At 37.4% G+C, this 20,305-nt stretch overlaps 1 protein-coding gene across 3 annotated transcripts in view; it reads right to left on the minus strand.

Annotated features, from left to right (window-relative positions):
- Positions 1 to 1,200: 1,200 nt before the first annotated feature.
- SPICE1 (spindle and centriole associated protein 1) overlaps positions 1,201 to 20,305 on the minus strand; it is a 71,257-nt gene continuing 52,152 nt past the window's right edge. For all 3 annotated transcript variants that reach the window (XM_061193080.1, XM_061193081.1, XM_061193079.1), the window contains exons 12-18: positions 17,065 to 17,206; positions 15,905 to 16,129; positions 9,156 to 9,646; positions 6,875 to 7,058; positions 4,368 to 4,470; positions 3,503 to 3,590; positions 1,201 to 2,244 (exon numbers count right to left, since the gene is read on the minus strand). In XM_061193080.1, the coding sequence (XP_061049063.1) occupies positions 2,191 to 2,244; positions 3,503 to 3,590; positions 4,368 to 4,470; positions 6,875 to 7,058; positions 9,156 to 9,646; positions 15,905 to 16,129; positions 17,065 to 17,206 (1,287 nt within the window). In that variant the 3' untranslated portion in view covers positions 1,201 to 2,190. The remainder of the gene's footprint in view (positions 2,245 to 3,502; positions 3,591 to 4,367; positions 4,471 to 6,874; positions 7,059 to 9,155; positions 9,647 to 15,904; positions 16,130 to 17,064; positions 17,207 to 20,305) is intronic.

Here is a 20,305-nt window from a genome sequence, read left to right on the forward strand (position 1 = left end):
GGTGTTCACGCTTTGAGACCCACTGATGCAGCTGGCTCTGAAAGCTGATAAAGAGAAGCTAATAAAGGTAGTTTAACTTAATTAAAATCAAATATGCACTAATTTATGACTTAGGGATAATAAATGTTTTTATAATGATGTTTCCCAAGCTTGGCTGTTCACTGGAATCATCTCAGGAGGTTTTTAAAATACTAATGTTTGTGTCCCGTCCTCAGAGTTTCTAATTTAATTGGTCTGGAGTGAGAATTGGGCACTGGGAATTTTAGAAGGTCCCCAGATGACTCTAATAACAGCTGAAGTTGAGAAGCACTACTCCGGAAGGCCTAAGAAAGAAAGGCTCCTTTCTCTGTATCTATTATTGTTGGAGTTTTTCAATCTACCTTTGTATTTTATCAGCAAAAAGAAACATTAACAGGATGAATACTTCAATATCAGTCCCACAGGTTGCCAGTGAGCTAGTGGTAAAAGTTTTTGCATTGCTTCTCAGCTCTGGCTGCACATTAAATCACCGTGAGCAGCTTTTTAAAATGCCATGCCAAGGCATCTTAGAGGTTTAAGGGAATATAGAGGAAAAAAATAAAGAGCCAACCAGTTGGAGAATATTAAGGAAAATATATGTCAAAAAGAATGCATTCACAAACCAAGCAGATAACTTGACATTTCAATAAGAGAAGGAATAACATTAAAATGGTTTTATATGCCATACAGGGATAGTATTTATTAAATACCAAGGTTTAAAAAGTGCAATACAGATGGAAGAATCTGCAATAATGCAAATGCATACAGATGACTTCACATAAATAAAATCAGTGATACCAAAAGATAATAATTTTTTTGCCCCTACAACAATGAATAGGCCCAAATGAAAGCTGCATAGCACACTTCCTACAACAGTGACTTACAACTGCAGGAGGAGGGAAGGTGTTATCTGAGAAAGTTCCCCAAGCAGTTTCAGTGTGCTTCCCCCTCACCACTCCCACCTCACTTAGGCTGAGAATTCCTGTCATAGAGCCAAGGAGCAGAGACCATTCAAAAACCAAGTTTAAAACAGAAACCAATATGTGAGATCAAACAGGTGCCTTGAAGAAAAATCTACCCTGAATGCATTGTAGATTCAAGGCTGGGAAAATTGATAGCAACGTTTTGTACTCAATTCTGTTTCAAACATTAAATAAACCAATAAATCAATGTTACTGCATTCAGATATTTAAGCTCAATCATTATTTTTTTGATATACATTACCATTACTGATAACATTTTCACATGTAAAGACTATATAAGAATTTTATAATATACATAACCACCCTTACCTGCTTATGCAAATATAAACAAATACTCCCACACTTACTTTTTAAAACTATACATTCACTTGATGGAAAAAGTGATGGACTACAGTGACTTCTCTCAAAAGGCGGTGTAAATTTTTCTGAAAGCCAGACTTTAGTCACACCGAGGCATTTTATTGTAAGTTATATGCAAAAGCAACTTAGTTCTTCAGAAAAAAATAAAATAAGAATAAAATAGATCAACATTTGAGATACACTGGACCAAAAAAAATCTGAATAAAGATGATAAAGATAAAAATATATTACTCAAGGGCTTCCCTGGTGGCGCAGTGGTTGAGAATCTGCCTGCTAATGCAGGGGACACGGGTTCGAGCCTTGGTCTGGGAAGATCCCACATGCCGCGGAGCAACTAGGCCCATGAGCCACAACTACTGAGCCTGCGCGTATGGAGCCTGTGCGCCACAACAAGAGAGGCCGCGATAGTGAGAGGCCCGCGCACCGCAATGAAGAGTGGCCCCCACTTGCCGCAACTAAAGAAAGCCCTCGCACAGAAACGAAGACCCAACACAGCCATAAATAATAAATAAATTAATTAATTAAAAAAATATATATATATATTACTCAAAAAAATCCTTGAATTTATTAGAATATAAAACTTTAATTTCCCTCTAGTCAAAATTTTATTCACAAGAGGTTATAGGTTGTTTGTTTGTTGGATATCTATTTGAAAAGGTCAAAAATTAAAATAATTGCTTTATTTCTTTGTTCCATTAGTACTAAGTCACGAGATCTTTGTAAGTTTTATCTGAAAGAAGAACATAAAAACTTGAAAGCAGGAGCAGGGAAAGGGGAGTGGAAGCTCAAGCATATATTACTGAGAACAAACTCTACAACTCGACCTCACTTATGACATGTGGGTAGCAAGAGCAAACCAGCCTTCTTCATTTTGTTTCTCAATCTGTTGAACAAAGATGCAGAAAGGCTTTAGAAAGTAATCAGGAGCATGAAACCACTCAAGATTTACAATTATTTATACCAAGTACATAGAACCAAAGTTATCTTATACCACTGAATGGCACTAAAAATTATTGCTACTAGCAATTTTTATTCTCTATCAGAGACACTCCCAAATATTCCCTGGTCAACAGATCCCCTTATTGATTTGGGAGGCCTAATTTTTTTTAAAAAGAATCAATCCAGTATTTTATACAAATCACATGTACAACTTTTTAAAATAACAAAAAAAGTTATTTGACCTTGGTAAATTAAATCTGTCACTAAATTCCAGAAATTAAGGGCAAATTATATAAAATAGTTTACGTTAAAGCTTTTTAAGAATATAAGAAACAACAAAGGACAAATCTTCCAGTGCTGGGCAATTGGAATATTCTGAGCCTATCGATTAATTTGGACTATAAATACTCAATGTTTATTGAGGCATTCACTATTTGGTCTAATTACTGAAGCTAGTAATAAGAATAGCAAGGAAGATCCCCCCCCCAACCCCATCAAACAGTTCTTAGCTCACGTTTGCGAATGTAATGTTTATGATTTTAAGGTACCCTCACAATTTGCTATGACTAATCAGTCAAAGGAACTATATTTTGCTGTATTACCAGCACAGAAAAACGTCTTTTGCAAAAATTTTGGATAAACTGTAAGATGCTTAGTTTCTGTACATTCCTATAGCAAATCAGAACACATAAAAAATACGTAACACATTTATTTACCCTTTGTGCCATAACCTCTCTACGTGTGGCACATAACCTCTCTGTGGCACACTCAGATACAGCACACTGGGGCAGAGTGACAAGGAAAGTGACTGGCCCCAGGGCTCTGGCTATCCCAAGCCCTACACAGCCACAGCAAAGACTGAGGAAACCAGTATCTCAGTAAGCCCACAACTCATTCAAGGCACCGCTGCGAGTCTTGCCACACTATTTGGAATGCTCTGCCTGAAACAATAATGTCTGATCTTTGTTGAAATCTTATTGAATTTTACCTTATTCCTTAGTTACCCTAGAAAACAAAAGAAGTGTATGCTTATTTGTTTTTTCTAATGAAGGTGAATTAGTCTTTCTTTTCTTCTGAGAATTTTATATTATCTTTAAGATAACAGGAATAATAATTAAGCATGGAAACTGCTAAATCAGCCACCTCCCACCTTTGCCTTCCCAACCTCTAGACACATTTCACAATTACATTTTATCACATACCTTTGCTCTTGGATTAAGAGGTGTCAAGTGCCCACTTCCTGAGGTGGCATTTAATGGAGAACAAGAATTACTAGTAGCCCCTGGAGATCTATTTATGAGAAATAAAAGAGAGTGAGAGAGTAATCTATTATTATTACCTTTAAAAATAACATAAGACACAATTCTCAATACTGAGAAGAGCTTGAAAGGAATGGCTGACTTAAGTCCAAATAAGGTAAATTATTTGCAACATATTTTCACCAACCTAAGTCTCTTTTTTTTAATTAATAGATTTTCTATTTTAGAGTTATGTTTAGGTTTACAGAAAGACTGAATGGAATGTACAGAGACCATTAGAGGACCATACAGGTAAGTTTTTAACATTAAAAGAGGAAGAATGGATGTGCAGTGGTGGGGAAGAAGGTCAAGGTCGTGGAAGAGTAGTGAGACGTGGAGCAGTGCAGTACTAGCATGTAGAGTGGACACAGAGAGCCAGGTACATCCTTGGCGTCACCATTTACCAACCACGTGACCCATCGAGGCAAATCGCCCAATTAGCTCTATGAGCTTTGGTTTCACTTACTGTAAAGGAGGAAAATACTATTGGTCAATTTACCCTGTCATATATTACCTCCTAATTTTGTAACCCATAAAACGCTCTACATATGTGCTATTATCCCATTTTTGTTTTCAGTAGCCAACCCAATGCTTTTCTACTTAATTAAGGCTTGTTCCTCACTCTTCTTTTTTCCCCCAAAATTCTCCTCCCCAATTACTTGATTTTCTCTACATGAGTGAATCTGTCTGAATCTAAGTCAGACATTATGCACTACCTTTTTTCACAAAGAGAGTAAAACACAAACCACGTTCTTGATTTTAACCCTACCTTCTTGAATTTAGCCCACTGGTAGGAGAGACAGTACTGCATTTTGAGCTTTCTGGGGCTTCCGCTACTGGAATAGATACTTCAATCATCCTCTTTCCTCCTTCTATAATATAAAAATAAACATTAGTTTCATTACCTTTCAATAAAATGAAAATTAAAATTTAACTTGATTTCTGTCTTACTGAAAATTATACATTATAAATTTGAGGGTTCTTTCTATATTTTTATCATCATGGACCACAAATACACTTCAAGGATTTTTTCAAAAATGAACTGTGGGACAAGAAACTTTAGCTCTTAGTGTCAATTCAGGAACATGCCAGTCCCTAGAGAGCCAGAATCTTCAGACAAGTGGTATCATGTCAGATCTGCAAGTGAAAAACAGAAATTAAGAGCTAGCCCTAAAGAATAGGAGATCTTGGTCAGAGCGGCTTATCTAAAGCTTTCCAAAAAAAAAGGAAAAAGAAAGAAAATTTCTGGAGTTATGCAGTAAAACTTTAAATCTTCTAAATCTATTACATTATTACTGTTACTGAAAACATTAAATTTGGAGGGGAAAGTTGGCTGAAGAGCTCATATGGCCAAAGGCAAGTATAATTATGTACATTTTCAATATTTCAGAAGTAGATAATCAGTCAACAGATATTTACTAAGTATCTACTCATGAAAGGCTCAGGCAGTGCTCCTAAGAATCACAGCTTAAAACCAGTGATTTCTGGACTTTAAGGGGTAATGAAGCTCCATTCAATTTTATAACATATTCCTTGGTTACCCTAGAAAACAAAAGAGGTTCTGCATGGCATATGATTTATTTTTATCTTTTCCATTATAGCCCACAGAGTTTCCTGTGAAACCAATAATTTTACTTAAGAAAAGAATACCTTAGACAAATAAGCACTGGAATGGAAAGAACACGGTTGCAAATCTACCAGTTTGCTTTAGAATTTCAGACAAATCACTCAACCTCTTTGTGCCTCGGTTTACTTATTATCAAATAGTTGTATCAGCTTTGTCTACTCTGAGGGTGTGTTGAAAACTAAATGAGCCAACAGAAATGAAAGTATTAACCTCAAAGAACTACTGAAATAGGTGTCTCATTTTATCACAAAATTATTCTTACGAGTGATCTGCTTTATTTTTTCTTCATTGCACTTAGCACTAACTGACACTGTCTCATGTATTTATTTGCTTATTTGTATTGCCTGCTCCCCAACTTGAATCCCAGAGTAGTCAAGCTGGGCAGGGGCTTGTCCTGTTCGATGCAGTATCCCCAGTGCCCAGAACATGGTGGCACATCGTTGGTATTCACATATATTGAGTGATTTCACTTATTTATTCTAGTCAGAAGTTGCCTCTAGACTTTCTGACTATGAAGAACGGTAGATAAAGCTGTAATGTGAAGGAGCCAAGAATAAACAGTGGAAGGACCTTAGGGAAATGCGTTATCCATCACTTTCCAGTAACTTCCAAATCACTCTGTTTTCCTGTTTTCTTTTTTAAAAATATTTATTTATTTATTTATTTGGCTGCACCAGGTCTTAGTTGTGGCACTCGGGATCTCTAGTTGCGGCATGCGTGCAGAATCTAGTTCCCTGACCAGAGATTGAACCCGGGCCCCTGGCATTGGGAGCGTGGAGTCTTAACCACTGGACCACCAGGGAAGTGCCTCAAATCACTCTGTTTTCTGGGTCCGCAATTCAAAAAGGAAATAACTTCTGAGAGAAAAAGTCTTATTGGTAGATCCTTCATAGGTAACCTACTTCAACTAGCCACAGGACATAGGAATCTCTCTAAAACACCGATGCTTGAACATCTCAGGGGGCACACCACTTACTGATACAGAGCTTTGTCTATTCCTGACAATTAGAACCTTCTCTTACACCGGGCCCAAATTAGTCTCTCCAGAACCTTCATGCAGCTCTACCCCTTGAGGGTCTTAATAATTCAATTTTTGGCTAAAGAGCAACTTGAGGTCTACTTCCTTTCGTCAGCACTTTTTTGAATGTGATCACTATGACAACTAATTTTTCAGTTACTTTCTATTGTTTAGAATCCCCTGTAGCTTTCCACATTCCTAAATGTAACAATTAAATAGGAAGTTTAACTTACAAGTGAAAATGTTTTAATGGTTTTAACAGAATAACAACTTGTAATTTGTTGCTGATGAAATTCTAAATTATTTTGATGCTTATGCTTATAAATAGCTGCAGCATATGCCATGAATGAATCATATACAGAAACAGATCCCATTTACATGTAGGGCAACTTTGGAACTCAGACACCAAAGATTAACTGCAGGTGCCATGGGATAGCTTTCTAGAAGCTAGAGAGGAGACCAGCCTTCTAATCCCATTTCTGTCACTTAGGTCTGTTTCTTTCTATATAAAATTGAAGACACTGAAATATATGTGCTCTGAGATTTCTTTTAGCTAAATATATACTTGCAAAATCAAGAAAATGAAAATTTTCATGTGTCTAAGCTTTTAAATCATGAATTTGTGACTAACCAGTCCATGCTCCGAGAGGTGACCGAATAGGTGATACTGGTGGAGAGGAAGGATTCAAACCAACAAGTTTCTGCTGCTCTATTAATTGCAAGAGTTTTCCACGAGCCTCCATACTCTGTCGATTCAATTCTGCAATCCGCTCCTCCATGCTACTTGGTGTTAGAGGTTGTACTGCTGGAAAAGTCTTTAAAAAAAAAAGGACACAGACTCCATATTAAAAATAATACAAACAATTCTGACCTTTTATAAAAACAAACTCTTCCACTAAGAGCCAGCAAATTAGTATTCATAGCCTTTGCTACATGCGAACTTGAATACTGGGCAAATAGTAATAGAATTTACAAATCTCTTAATTGAAAAATAAAGGCTAAAGTAAAGGGATACTAATCCTTCTAGTATCAGTGCCACATAAGCCCTCTAGTCCCTCTGCCCATGGAGAGTGTCTGTGGGACAAAGCAAAGCCTTCCTGCATCTCTTAGTGTTTGTTGAGCTGCACAAAGATCACACGAGCAAAGATACTACTCCTAGTGATTGACTTCTAACATCCCTATTAAAGACAGGTCTGGAGTTTGAATCACAATACACAAAAGAGGACCTGCTCTAGTTGAAATAGATGCTTCTATAATTATAATCTTCATACATGCACCATGAGCTATTTGGCAAAGACTTCTAGAAATCTTATCACTCCTCTGACCATGTGTCAGCCTCCCCAGGCCACTTTTGGCCTAACATACCTGATTCAAGAAGGCTGGTGACTGGAAAGGAATATGAGAGGTAGAGTAAAAAGGAGCCACCCAAGGAATATAATGTAAGTTTGATTTGAAAATTCCTGAAAGGAATGTTACTCTTAAGTATTTCATTTAGTAAATATGTCCCTTTGGGGAAAAACAATTCCTACTAGAAGTCATTAATTTGTAGCTTATGCCCATTAGTTAAAAAAGAGATAAGCAAAACAGCATGAATTAAAAATCATTTTGTAATTCTGATTATAATGAAAAGGGTGGTGAGGGCAATAATACTAGATTGTCCTCTCTAGCCTAACTGTTATACTAATTGGAAAAGGGGGCAAAGCTCCATTTTTAATTCTGTGGGCTTTTTTAAACCAAGAGTTGCGTGTTTCAAATAATCTTCAAAACTCTGCATACACAGAAATGTCTCTGTTGACTAAAACTGAGGCAGCTTGTACTTACATACAACTGTATTGATCACTGCTGCCCACTCCTAATCTCCATCTCGCTTCTTCTCCAGTCCCTTCTGACTGCTATTTCTGTCCCTCGATACCCGTATTGCCCTTATTGCCCATGAGCCAGTGCTGACAGAGATGGCCCTTACCCCCACCCTCTCCTAACCTTCCTCATGGAGGCCCTCAATCCACAGTTGGTAAAGCCCTTATGGAAGCGATCACTCCGGAACCCCTAATCCATGAAGCTGGCCAGCTCCTTCCCACGGCCCCACCTCCCATCAGAACTCTGAGAGGCACCACACTGGCTCATGACCGGGTAAAAGGAAGACTCCCATCACTGGGATCTGCATGAGGGCATGTGTTATAAACACTCCACAACTGGAACTTAGAATCCCTTTGCTCCCCACAAACAAGGAAATGAAGGCTTACGTTGCCAGGTCAGCCCTCAGTTACTTAACTTACAAAATTCCAGCACTACAATACGCAAACTTTTGCTCCTCAAGGTGTAATCCTTGGACCAACATCACCTGGGCACTTATTAGAAACGCACAGGTTCTACCTCAGACCTACTCAATCAGAGTCTGCATTTTAGCAAGATTCCCAGATGATTAGTATGTACATTAAAGTCTGACTTTAATAATTCTTTAAAACATCATTTCTAAGGGAAAATGCATTCTGTGTCCTAAAATTTAACTACTCACGAGTTGAGGGCCAACTACACATAATTCTCTTTTATGAGCCCCTCTAAGAGTAAAAATGATTTCAATTAAAACACAATTATGTGGTAAACTTTCAAGACATATTTATTCTATATATTATATTTAAAACTTCATTCCTAGCTTAATTTTACCTTTCCTACCTGTTTTACTTTTGTCCTATTTTCCTCATTCATTTCCTCATTTTAAATTTTATGTTGTACTCTTTTAATGCATGTGTGACATAAAATGATAAATAACCTCTACTTATTTTGTGATGAGGACTTGACACAGCATAAGCCGTCTAGTACCAGCTTCAAAGATATCCAGGGTCATTTCTGGATGCTCCAGCAATATACTTAAATACCTATATATCTGTAGTCAATCCTTAACTGGTACTCACAGAGGTCATGTTGCTGGCATGACTCGTCTCCTGTTTGTTAAACTCCCAAAGTCCATCCCCTTGCTCTCCCCCTGGCCCAATAATATTATTCAGATGCGCCTTGATAGCTGAATTCTGCAGTGTCAACTCAGCAATTCGTGCCATGATGTCCTTTCTTTGTATTAATGTCTCATTTGTTCTAAGCTGTTGCCCATCTCCCAATACTGGGGGTTCTTCTGAGAGTGTGGGGTTTCTTGATTGCTGAGTGCTTGAATGGGAATTGCAGAGGGGCTGTGAGAGGTTAACAAAAGGAGCCTGGGTTTTGTTCTGTAAATCTTCTCCCATGTGAGAGGCCCTCCACCTCTGAGTAAAGAGATGACTCTCTTCACTTGAATTCTGAATGTCTGTGCCAGTAGGTACGGTCTTCTTGTCCCAATTTTGTTCCTTCTCAATTATTTCCACGGTTGGAGGAATTCGTGGAGCAGGACGAGTTTGAACAGTCCTCCTCAACACTGTAGATAAAATTAAAGCATAATAAACATGTACCGTTTAACCACAGTTGGCACTATAATCATCTCATTAGCCCTCCTTAGTAGTTAGAGAAATATTTCAATAGAAGGATTTGGTTTCTGAATGCCTCATTTATTTTAGCAGAGAACATACCAGCAATACCAGCGCTAACAATCAAGTACAGAGTCTTTTATATTCCTTAGAGCTTTATCGGCATCCTCGTGAAAAACCATCTACCAAGTTCACATTTTAACACATATATTAACTCATATCTGGGAATCTTGGGGGGAGTATAGATACATAATGTAAACTGAGGATGGGCAGGGGAAGCATCCCTGAAGAAGTAAAGTTTTTAAATGATTACATATGTGACAGAAAGTAGAGCAAAGAACATTACAGTCAGAGAGAACAACATATGTGAAAGCCCCAAAATAGGAAACAGCAAAGAAAGGAGGCCAGTCTGGCTGTAGCATAGCAACAAGGCAGAACTGGGAGTATATGAGACCAGAGAGGCATGCAGGGCCATTTCTTGCAGAGCTTTTTAAAGCCATGTTAGAAATTTTATAATTTAATCCAAGAGCAATGAAACCTGGAGGTTTGGGAATGACTCAATTTACATAATTTACATTTGTTAAATGCTGTCGATAATTGGAAGGTCCAGGAATAGAAGTAGGGAGACCAATAAGCAACTGTAGTAGTCAAGAAGCAAGACGATGGTAGCTTTGACTAAGGTATGTTTGCTATAAAGATGGAGAGAAGTAGATATGTTTGAGAAATATTTTGGCAATAAACTGAGAGTGATGAACTGAAAGTAGGGAGTGAGGGAAACGCACAGAGCAAGATGGCATGCACAAGTGAATGGATGGTGATGCCATTTACTGAGATGGAGAAGACAAGGAGAACAGATTTGGTGGAAGGAGGATTATTAAGAATTGTTTTGAACATGCTAAGTTTAAGGTGCCTATATATCCATCCAAGCAGATGAAACATGGGTCAGAAACTCAAGAGACTATCTAGGCTAAGATCCAAAACTGGAGGTCACCGGCATATACTGGGTTGGCCAAAAAGTTCATTTGGGTTTTTCCGTAACATCTTGTGGAAGCCACAAGAACGAGTGAGATTATTTAGAGAGAAAGAATAGAGTGAGAGAAGAAACCAGTAACAAGACACGAAGAACTCAACATTTAGAGTCAGATAAAGGAGGAGAAGCTAGCAAAGCAGACTGAAATGGAGCAGCCAGAAAGATAAAGAAATATTACAAGAATGTGGTTTCAAGGAAACAAAGAGGCAGTGGTTAACTGTGTGTAATATTACTGTAAGACCTAGAAACATAAGGACAGAAAAGTGTACAGTGGAGTTAACAACACATGGGCCACTGGAGCCCTTAGCAAGAGTGATTTAGGTAGAATAACCAATATGGGAGTGAACTGGGGGAATAGATGCTTCTATTTCAAGACTACAGACTGAGCATACATTTATCTCACCTTCTTTAACTGACAGTAAGGAAATATAAACACAAATAAACTCACATCAGTAAAGATAGTGGTCTGGGGAGAAGCAGTAGCAAACTAGGTATTTCAACACATTTCTGGAAGACTGAGAGTGGATGGGAAGTGTGTGAAAGAATGAAATTGTGCAGAAGCCACTGTCCAGAATATGTCTATTAATTAAAAGGAAGCTACAGGTAAAGCCAGTTTCTTTTGGGGAGTACTGAAAAGGCTGCAGGCTCAAAGCTGACAGGTACAGAGAAAGAGAAAAGTAGGGCTAAACTGGGGAATTACTTGAAAGCTTGTCTTTTATAGTTATGTCAGTCAACCTGTTGCTCACCACTTCCGACACCCATCCTTGAAAACAACAACAACAAAAAAAACAGGGTTGGGAAGAGCAAATGTGGTAGACCCAATTGAATATCTGGATCCTGCTTCCATATGCTACAGGAAGCCTGCAGTTAACATCTCATGCCCATATGCACAAAGCAACTACTTAAGGCAAAACATACTGGGAAAACAGACCTAGCCTTACCTACATCATAGAGGAGAAAACTTATGCCAACTACCTATACTATTCAACCTAGTCATTTATTCTTAAATATGAATGGACAATAAAGGATGACCAGACATTGAGGAAAGCCAGCAGCACAAAAAAGAAAAGCCAGGATAGATAAATATAACAGACTAAGAAGAGAAGAAAGAAAATTCAGGTACAGAGGAAAATGTAACAAAATTTTAACTGGTTTCCTCAGAAGAGATTTTCTGGAAGATATTGCATTCATAATGAGCAGCAATGGAAAAAAGGACAATCAGAAAATAAGAAAGGGTCCTTGCTTGGAAATTAGAAATATGGTTGGTGAAATACAAAAATGTAAAAGTCAGGCTTGAATATAAAGTGAAAAATACTTCCAAAATATAAGAAGGAAGATATAAGACCAAATACATGAGAAAATAATCCAGAAGGTCAACATGTAATTTCTCCAAACTGCAGAAAGTCATGTCTTCTGACAGAAAGGTCCCACGGGTGCCTCACAGTATAATGAGGAAAAAGCCCACATTTAGATACACCCTGTGCAATTTCAGAATAAAAATAAAGGGATCCTAAAGCTTCCACAGAGAAAAAGTAGGTCAAAAATACAAAGAAATAAAATTTCGATATGACATTAGACATCTCGACTGCAACAATGGATACTAAAAATCAATGGAACAATGCCTTTAATTTCTCAGGAAAAGGGACTAAGGACCTAGAATTCTATTTCTAGCCAAATCATCAATCAATTATAAGAGAAAAATGACAGTATTTTCAAAAACTCAAAGTTTACCTTCTATATACCCCTTCTGATGACTTCTTTCAGAAAATTGAGGGAGAAAACCAAAAAAGAGGAAGAAATGGAATCTAGGACGCAGCGGATCCAAACCAAAAGTGTGATAACAGGGACTTCCCTGGTGGTCCAGTGGTTAAAAATCCGCCTTCCAATGCAGGGGATGCAGGTTCAATCCCTGGTGGGGGAACCAAGATCCCACATGCTGTGGGACAACTAAGCCCACGTGCTGCAACTACTGAGCACGCGAGCCACAACTAGAGAACCCGTGTGCCACAACTACAGAGCCCACACGCTCTGGAGCCTGCACACCACAACTCGGGAAAAGTCCACATGCCGCAACGAAAGAGCCCATGTGCCGCAACCAAGATCCTGTGTGCCACAACTAAGACCTGACGCAGCCAAAAATTAAATAAATAAATAAATATTTTTTAAAAAAGTGTGATAACAGCAAGTCCCAGGATAAGAGCTGTGCAACAGGCCCAGAAAGCAATCCGTTGAGACTGGAACAGAGGTTGGGGGGCTCTGGGAAGGTATCTCTGGTGTGAAAGTGGAATGACTAAAGGACGTGCAAATGAAATGGGTGAAAGCACATTATAGTTTTGTCAACAAGATGGTAAAATCAATTTGAATCTGCAGGCAAAATAAAAACAGAACAAGAAAATCACAGTATAAACACAGAGCCAAGTAAAACATTCTGAGCAAATGATGACGTGAAATAAGAATTCACCTTGATCTTCATACTATGAACTTTTTCCTTTTGCGTGGCACAAGGACTGATAGTAACAATGGACCCAAAAAGAAAATGTAATTGTTATTTTTTTTCAATGTCAGTATCCATCTATAGATGAGACAAAGACATAATCGTAATGGAACATTGTAAATGTTATCAAACTTGATACTACCAAAGGAAAGGTAAAGGTGACTGAAGACGGGAGGTGGAAACAAAGGAGAAGAAGAAGGAAGGGAGGGGAGTTAGTGTTCTCCTCTCATAGCAGAAAGCTAATAGATACTGCCTGAAATTAATGAAAAAGAAATAGAAAGTATTTAAAGTCATAAAGTTCTGCAACAGAAGAATTAAAAATAAAAATATAATTATCCAAATTAGATAGAGAAGAGAGGCAGGTGTTAAGGTGAATTAAACCCTCTTCTTTAATAAGGGAGAGTCTATAATGATTGTGTAAAGTTGATATTTCAAGAAAAGAGATGTAAAAATATTTTATGTTAATTATTAAGACCACCATCAGATAAACAGAAATCAAACTGGGATAAAAATAACTGCCTCTTGAGGTAGGCCTAGAGGTGGAGGAGGAGACCCTTGTATGTGCTTTTTTTAACCACCTGCAAATATGAATTAAATTAATACTTTAAAAAGTGAATGGGAGACAAGAAAGTGAAAACAGCATATGTATACCACTCTTTCAAGAAGCATGGTTATAAAAGAAAGTAGAAATTGATTAGTAGCTAAAGGAAAGTATTTATGATGGGAAATTCTAGAACAACACTGTCCAATATGGTAGCCTCTGGTTATATGTGACTATTCATATTCAAACTTTAATTAAAATTAAATAAAATTTAAAATTCAGTTCCATCAGTCACAGTAGCCACATTTCAGGTTCTCAGCAGTCCCATAAGGCTAATAGTGGCTACCATATTAAATGGGGGAGATACAGAACATTTTTTATCATCACAGAAAGTTCTATTGAGCAGCTGTTCTAGAGCATAACTGAACACTGATGATGCACCCTATGTACCTCTCATCTCTGTCTGCATGTTCAGTTTAACTGAACAACTTTACATGTGAGCATTCCAAAGAAAATGCTGAAAAGTATGCTAATAAAACTTCACCAATTCAGAATACATATTCCAAGGTAGTTCTATCTGCACACTGTAAAAGAAATGTGCAGTGTTATTTTCAATGCAGAACCTGCTGAAGATGCTAACAAAATGTTGTCTAGAGCAATCCCTGAATAATTTGCTTTAACGAACAGTTAATATATTTGCAGAATAAAAATATTTATTATAATTATTTCTTTAAAAGGATTTCAAGCTACCTTATTATCACCAATAAAAAATAATTTACAATATCTCATAAGAGATCATTAGGCAAGCCCATTAATAACATGCAAACATTTGAAAAATTACTTTAAGGAATGAAAAACTAACTTGAACAGAAATCAGAATTGAAATTATATTTCATAAATCTAGCCAATGTTAAAAATACTTACTAGACCTCTAAAGAGGAAATATCAAATCACAGAACTGTAGAGCTGGAAGGACATTAAAGATAAAGGAAAAGACTCTCATTTGAGAGACAGGAAAACTAAAGTCCAGGAGAGGTATCTTAGCCCCATTGACGCACAGCTAGTCACTGGACCGGCAGGCCAAGACTCCCCCACTTTTGATCCTCAGCCTAGCGCTGTCCCCCTGCACCACACAGATCTGACAAACTCTACATCTGCATTGTAAATGCCAAAACAAATTTTATAACAGCAAGGATTTGTCATTTTCTTTAACCTCTATGGTCTTTTCACATCCTCTAAGGGAAACGAAGTGCAGAAAATCTGACAAATTCTGTATGTCCTAATGACAATAAAAATTATTCTTCTGTTCCTCTACATAAAAATATAAACACTCTTTTTAAAGAAAGAAAAATTTAGGCAAATCAGGGCTGAATAACATTTTTCTAAAAACTTTGGAGGAACGTCTAAGGTAGTTTTTTTGATTGAAGAACTCTTCTGAAAATGAAATGAAAGCTACAGCTCCAGAAAAATGTACACTTGGACAGATAAACATAATTTTCCAAACAGTGAAGGAGTCCATGGAACATCATGGGCTCCAAGTTTTAAGAATCTATGAGCTAAGGATTAATAATAAATTTTTAATATTTTATTCAAAGTTCTCTTTATATGTGCTGCAAAAGTAATTCTAAAGCTACTTTTAATTATACATAGGCTTTCATTATAAAATTCTCCAAGCTGACTGAGCTAAAAACTTTTGCTAAAAAAGAGGTTAATAATCAGATCTGACTTACAAAATGCTCCAAGTCACAGTTCCTGTCTTTCCCTGGTTAAACTTTCCTTACTCTCCGGAGTACAATCTCCCCTTGTTTCTTACCCCTTCCTGTGCCCCTGGACCATAGACACAAATGGGATTCCCCTTACTCTGCATTTCATTGCTGAGGACTTTGGTCCTTTGATCTGAGTTTAACTAACATTTACAATGTCTGATGGAACAGATACATAATGAAATTCACTGTCACATTTCACCACAGGTATAATACACATGATATAAACCACCCTGAAAGACCCTCCTTCAGCTTAAAGATTAGGTGTGGTAATCAGTATCTTTTAAAATTCTGTTTATCAGGGAAAAATGAACACAATATTTTACATATATGAAGCATAAAAAAACAGCTGCCTTATAGCTTTAGAAGAAGCCTGCTTACCATCCTGCAAAGAAGAGAATTCTGAGTTGCTTTTCTGCCTGGGCGGTGTTAACAATACCGCTGGCTCACATACATGCCCTGGAAAACTGCTGGCCAGATTCCCGCTTTCTGGAGGGTTTGGCACCTGAGACAGTTTAACAGGCAAATCTTCCTGTGGGAATTCAACCACATCTTCCCCTCTGAACATCAATGGCACGGAGACATTAGCATTTACAGCTGGACCCTCTGAAGAAGATGAGAGGCTGTGAGTACTCAAAGGAATTATGAGCGCATTTCAGGTGTTTATACTTAGATGCATTTCCGCAGAGGGCAAAATCACGGGGCCTCCGGAGCCTTCACTTTCTAATCCATATCCTCATTTAGCAGTCACTCACAGGCAAAGCTCCTGGGGGGCCAGCACTGGGAAGGAGTGGCTGTTTTTGAGAAAAGCACTGCCCTTGAAGACCTGTCCTCACCACCGAGTTTATCTCATGCAAGTTAAATTTTAGAGTTAGCCACTTCTTAGAATCCCTTCTAAGAAAACGCGCCTAAATACATAAAACTCTTTCCACACAGAGACACTCATCAAAATATTACTTAGAAGTAAAAAATCCTACATGTCCTATTCAGCCTATGGCATATAATGATGGCACAGGAGGTGAAAAAAAGGTTTTCAAAGCATCACCACAAAGGAACTAAAGTCAGGAATTTCTGAAAGTCAGTATTTTTTTTTCTTTCCATGACCATCTCTTCCCCTTCTGAACCTGGGGCACCATAATGAAAGGTGCTGGTAATAAATTTCCACATGTCTAGGAAGCTAGTTCTTCTACTTTCTATTTGTGTGACTTTGGTAAGTTACCAACACTTTCTCTAAGCCTTAGTTTTCTCATCTAAAAAATGGGGGTAACAATGACACCTACCTCATACGACTGAGTGAAGAACTCTTGAAAACTAAATGAAAGCTATATTATGAGGATTAAACAAGATAATACATGTAAAACATTGTAAAAGTACTTGGCATAGAGCAAGCATCCAATAAATATTAGCTGGAAGTAGCAGTGGCAAATGTAATAGTGTTAATGCAGTTTACGCATAAACAGCCAATAGCTACGTACAAGTTTACAGTTTTGTTTTCTCTGTATTTTAATCCCAATCTGGGATAATAAGATTATTCCACTCACCTGGACTGTCCATATTTCTACTTGTGGCTCCCCTTTCTAATGCCTGACTTTCTTTGTTATTTATCACAGGACAGTTCTTAATGGCATGTGTGAGTGATATAAGCTGCTCATCTGTTGTGATCATGTACTGCTGAAGTCTTGCCTAGAGAAAAACGAACAAAATAATATCATTGGCATATCAGACAACAAATAATCACCTAGGTATGTATAACTATATCATTTCAGACTTTCAAATACTAAAACAATGCATTCATTAAAACATATAATTATAAATATTTTTAAAATTCCATGATAGAAGAATGGTCTAATAAATCATGGAATATTATTAATTAATAAATACACTGTTACGACAATAAGAATTAACCTTTTCATAGGGCTTTCAATTTACAAAATCTCTTTATATAGATGATACACTACTGACTCTCGAGCTACCCCGAGAGATACATCAACTGGAGGAAACTCAACAGAATATTATATGGGCATTTAAACTGATAAACATGAGCATTATAAAAATTTATGGTAATGTATATAAAATAGTGTTAAGAGACTATATATATATACATATATATATATGTATATATATATATACACACATACCACATATGTATATATATTACAGTTGACACTTGAACACAGGAATTAGGGGCATCGACCCTCTGCACAGTGAAAGTTCATGTATAACTTTACAATTGGCCCTCCATATTCGAGGTTCTGCATCTGTGGATTCAACCAACCATAGGTTGTGTAGTACTGTAGTACATATTTATCGAAAAAAATTCACGTATAAGTGAACCAGCACAGTTCAAACTAGTGTTGTTCAAGGGCCAATGGTATATACACAAACAGACATAGATATCTCCAAGATGAATAGACATTAGATAAAAATCAGATGTGGTCAGAAGTCAGAAATATTATTAGTAGGACTGCTGAATGAAGTATACTAAACATTTTTATATCCGCCCAAATTTTTCCCAAATTCCACACTCACGTATCTAGTGGCCTACTCAGCATCTCCACCAGGAACTCACACAGGCTTTTCAAACTTAAAATACATGAAACTGAACTCCTCCTGAATATCCCCCCCTCATCAATAACAACTCCATCCTTCTAACTGCTCAGGCCAAAACTCTGACTCTTCTCTCACATCTTCCCCTTCACCCCATATCCTATCCATTGGCACATTCTACTGGTTCACCTCAAAATATATTAAGGGGCTTCCCTGGTGGCACAGTTGTTAAGAATCCACCTGCCAATGCGAGGGACATTGCCTACTAGCTTAAAGTGTTTACAGATTCAACATCAGGTCAAGATACATTCCTTCTGATGATGTCATATCTTCGTGAGGCTGAGTTTTCATTAGTTGCTGTGCTAAAAAGCAACACTGCATAAAAATGTTTGTGGAATAGGAACTAAGATTGACGGTGTCCAATATGATTCCAAGCTATGAGAAGCTGTACAATGCTTCATGTACAACATGTATACAAATTCCATTAGTAAATAACTGTGGTTATTTAATCATGATAAAAATAAGACTTTTTCTATCAATTTACATGTATTATTTTTTTCACACAGCATCCAAGCTGTAAAGACATAAATGTTTATTAAGTTGTTTGAACCTAACTACTTAATAAATGGAACTGTTGGGTATTTCTTTGGTCTAGGAGTGTCCTGAGGCACTAAGGGCTTGAATGGAGCTAGGGCAGTGATCTCTGATCTAATCTCAACACAACAGCCTAGAGTGATTCTCTTAAAACTTAAGTCAGATCACATCTCTTCTCTATCCAAAACCCTTCAGTGGTTTCCCATCTCATTCAGAACAAAAGCCCAAGTCCTCACTCAGCCTGCAGGGCCCCATGTGATCTGGCTTCCCTGCTCTTGTCTCCTCCTGCGCTCCCTCTCCCACATCCCACTCCTGCCACCCTGGTCTCCTTGATGGCTTTGAGCTCAATAGCCATGCTCCCACCTCAGGACCTTTACCCTTGCTGTTCCTCTGCCTCGAGTGCTCTTCCCTCAGCTATCAGCATGCTCGCTTCCTCACCTCCTTCAGGCCTTTGCTCAATGTCACCTCCTCAGACAGACATGGCCCATCCCATTTATACCTTCCCACCTTGGGCACTTCCTATGCCTCTTACCTGCTTTATTTTTCTTTATAGTACATGATAACCATCTAACTTACAATATACTTCACTATTTTGGGGGTGTGTTTATTTAGAATATAAGCTCCTTGAGGGCCAAGATTTTTTTTTTCGTTCACTACTGTATTTCCTGCACCTAGAACAGTTCCAGGCCCACAGTAAGTGCTCAATAAAGATTTGTTGAACGTATTAGTATATTTTAAAAGTGTACTATCTTCCTAAGAGAATTGAAAATATATGTTCACACAAATACTTGTACATGAATGTCCATAGCAGCATTATTAATTCATTACACACAAAAAGTGGAAACAACTCAAACGTCCTTCAACTGATGAATGGATAAGCAAAATGTGGTAGAGCATATAATATTTAGAATATTATTGGGCAACAAAGAGGAATGTAGTACTGATACATGTGACAACATGGATGAACCCTGAAAACACTATGCTGTGTGAAAGAAGCCAGACACCAAACACCACATATTGCATGATTTCACTTATATAAAATATCCAGATTAGGCAAATCTATAAAAACATAAAGTATATTTGTGGTTAACAGGGGTTGAGGGGAGGAGAGAATGGAGAGTGAATGCTAATGAGTATGGGGTTTCTCTTTGGGTTAATGAAAATACTCTGGACTTAGCTAATGGTGCTGGTACACAACTCCATGAATATACTAAGAAACCACTGAACTGCACACTTTAAAAGGGTGAGTTAAATGGTATGTGAACTATATATCAATAAAAAAAATTGCATGTCTTATATCTAATGTCCATTGACACAAACATAACTTGTCTACTAACTACTGATTTTCTAGTCTCTTTTGGCTGTTAAGTAAAAGTAATAATAACCACTATTTGAGAACAAAAAGATGAATAAAGATACTGAAGATACTATAAACAACTTTAAACAGCATATGTTATAGGAGGGTTCCTCAAAGGGTATCCTCTGCTGTTTTGAAATGAAAAGTAGCTGTCATAACTCATTTCATAACTCATTTCACGTTTTGGATAAACTATTATAATATTGGTAGTTATTTAAATGTAGATTCTGTCTTCCCCAATAAACAGTAAGTTTCTTAAAGACAGTAGACTTATTCTACACTAT

This window comes from Eubalaena glacialis, chromosome 6 (genome assembly GCF_028564815.1).
Source record: "Eubalaena glacialis isolate mEubGla1 chromosome 6, mEubGla1.1.hap2.+ XY, whole genome shotgun sequence".
NCBI classification, from domain to species: Eukaryota; Metazoa; Chordata; class Mammalia; order Artiodactyla; family Balaenidae; genus Eubalaena; species Eubalaena glacialis.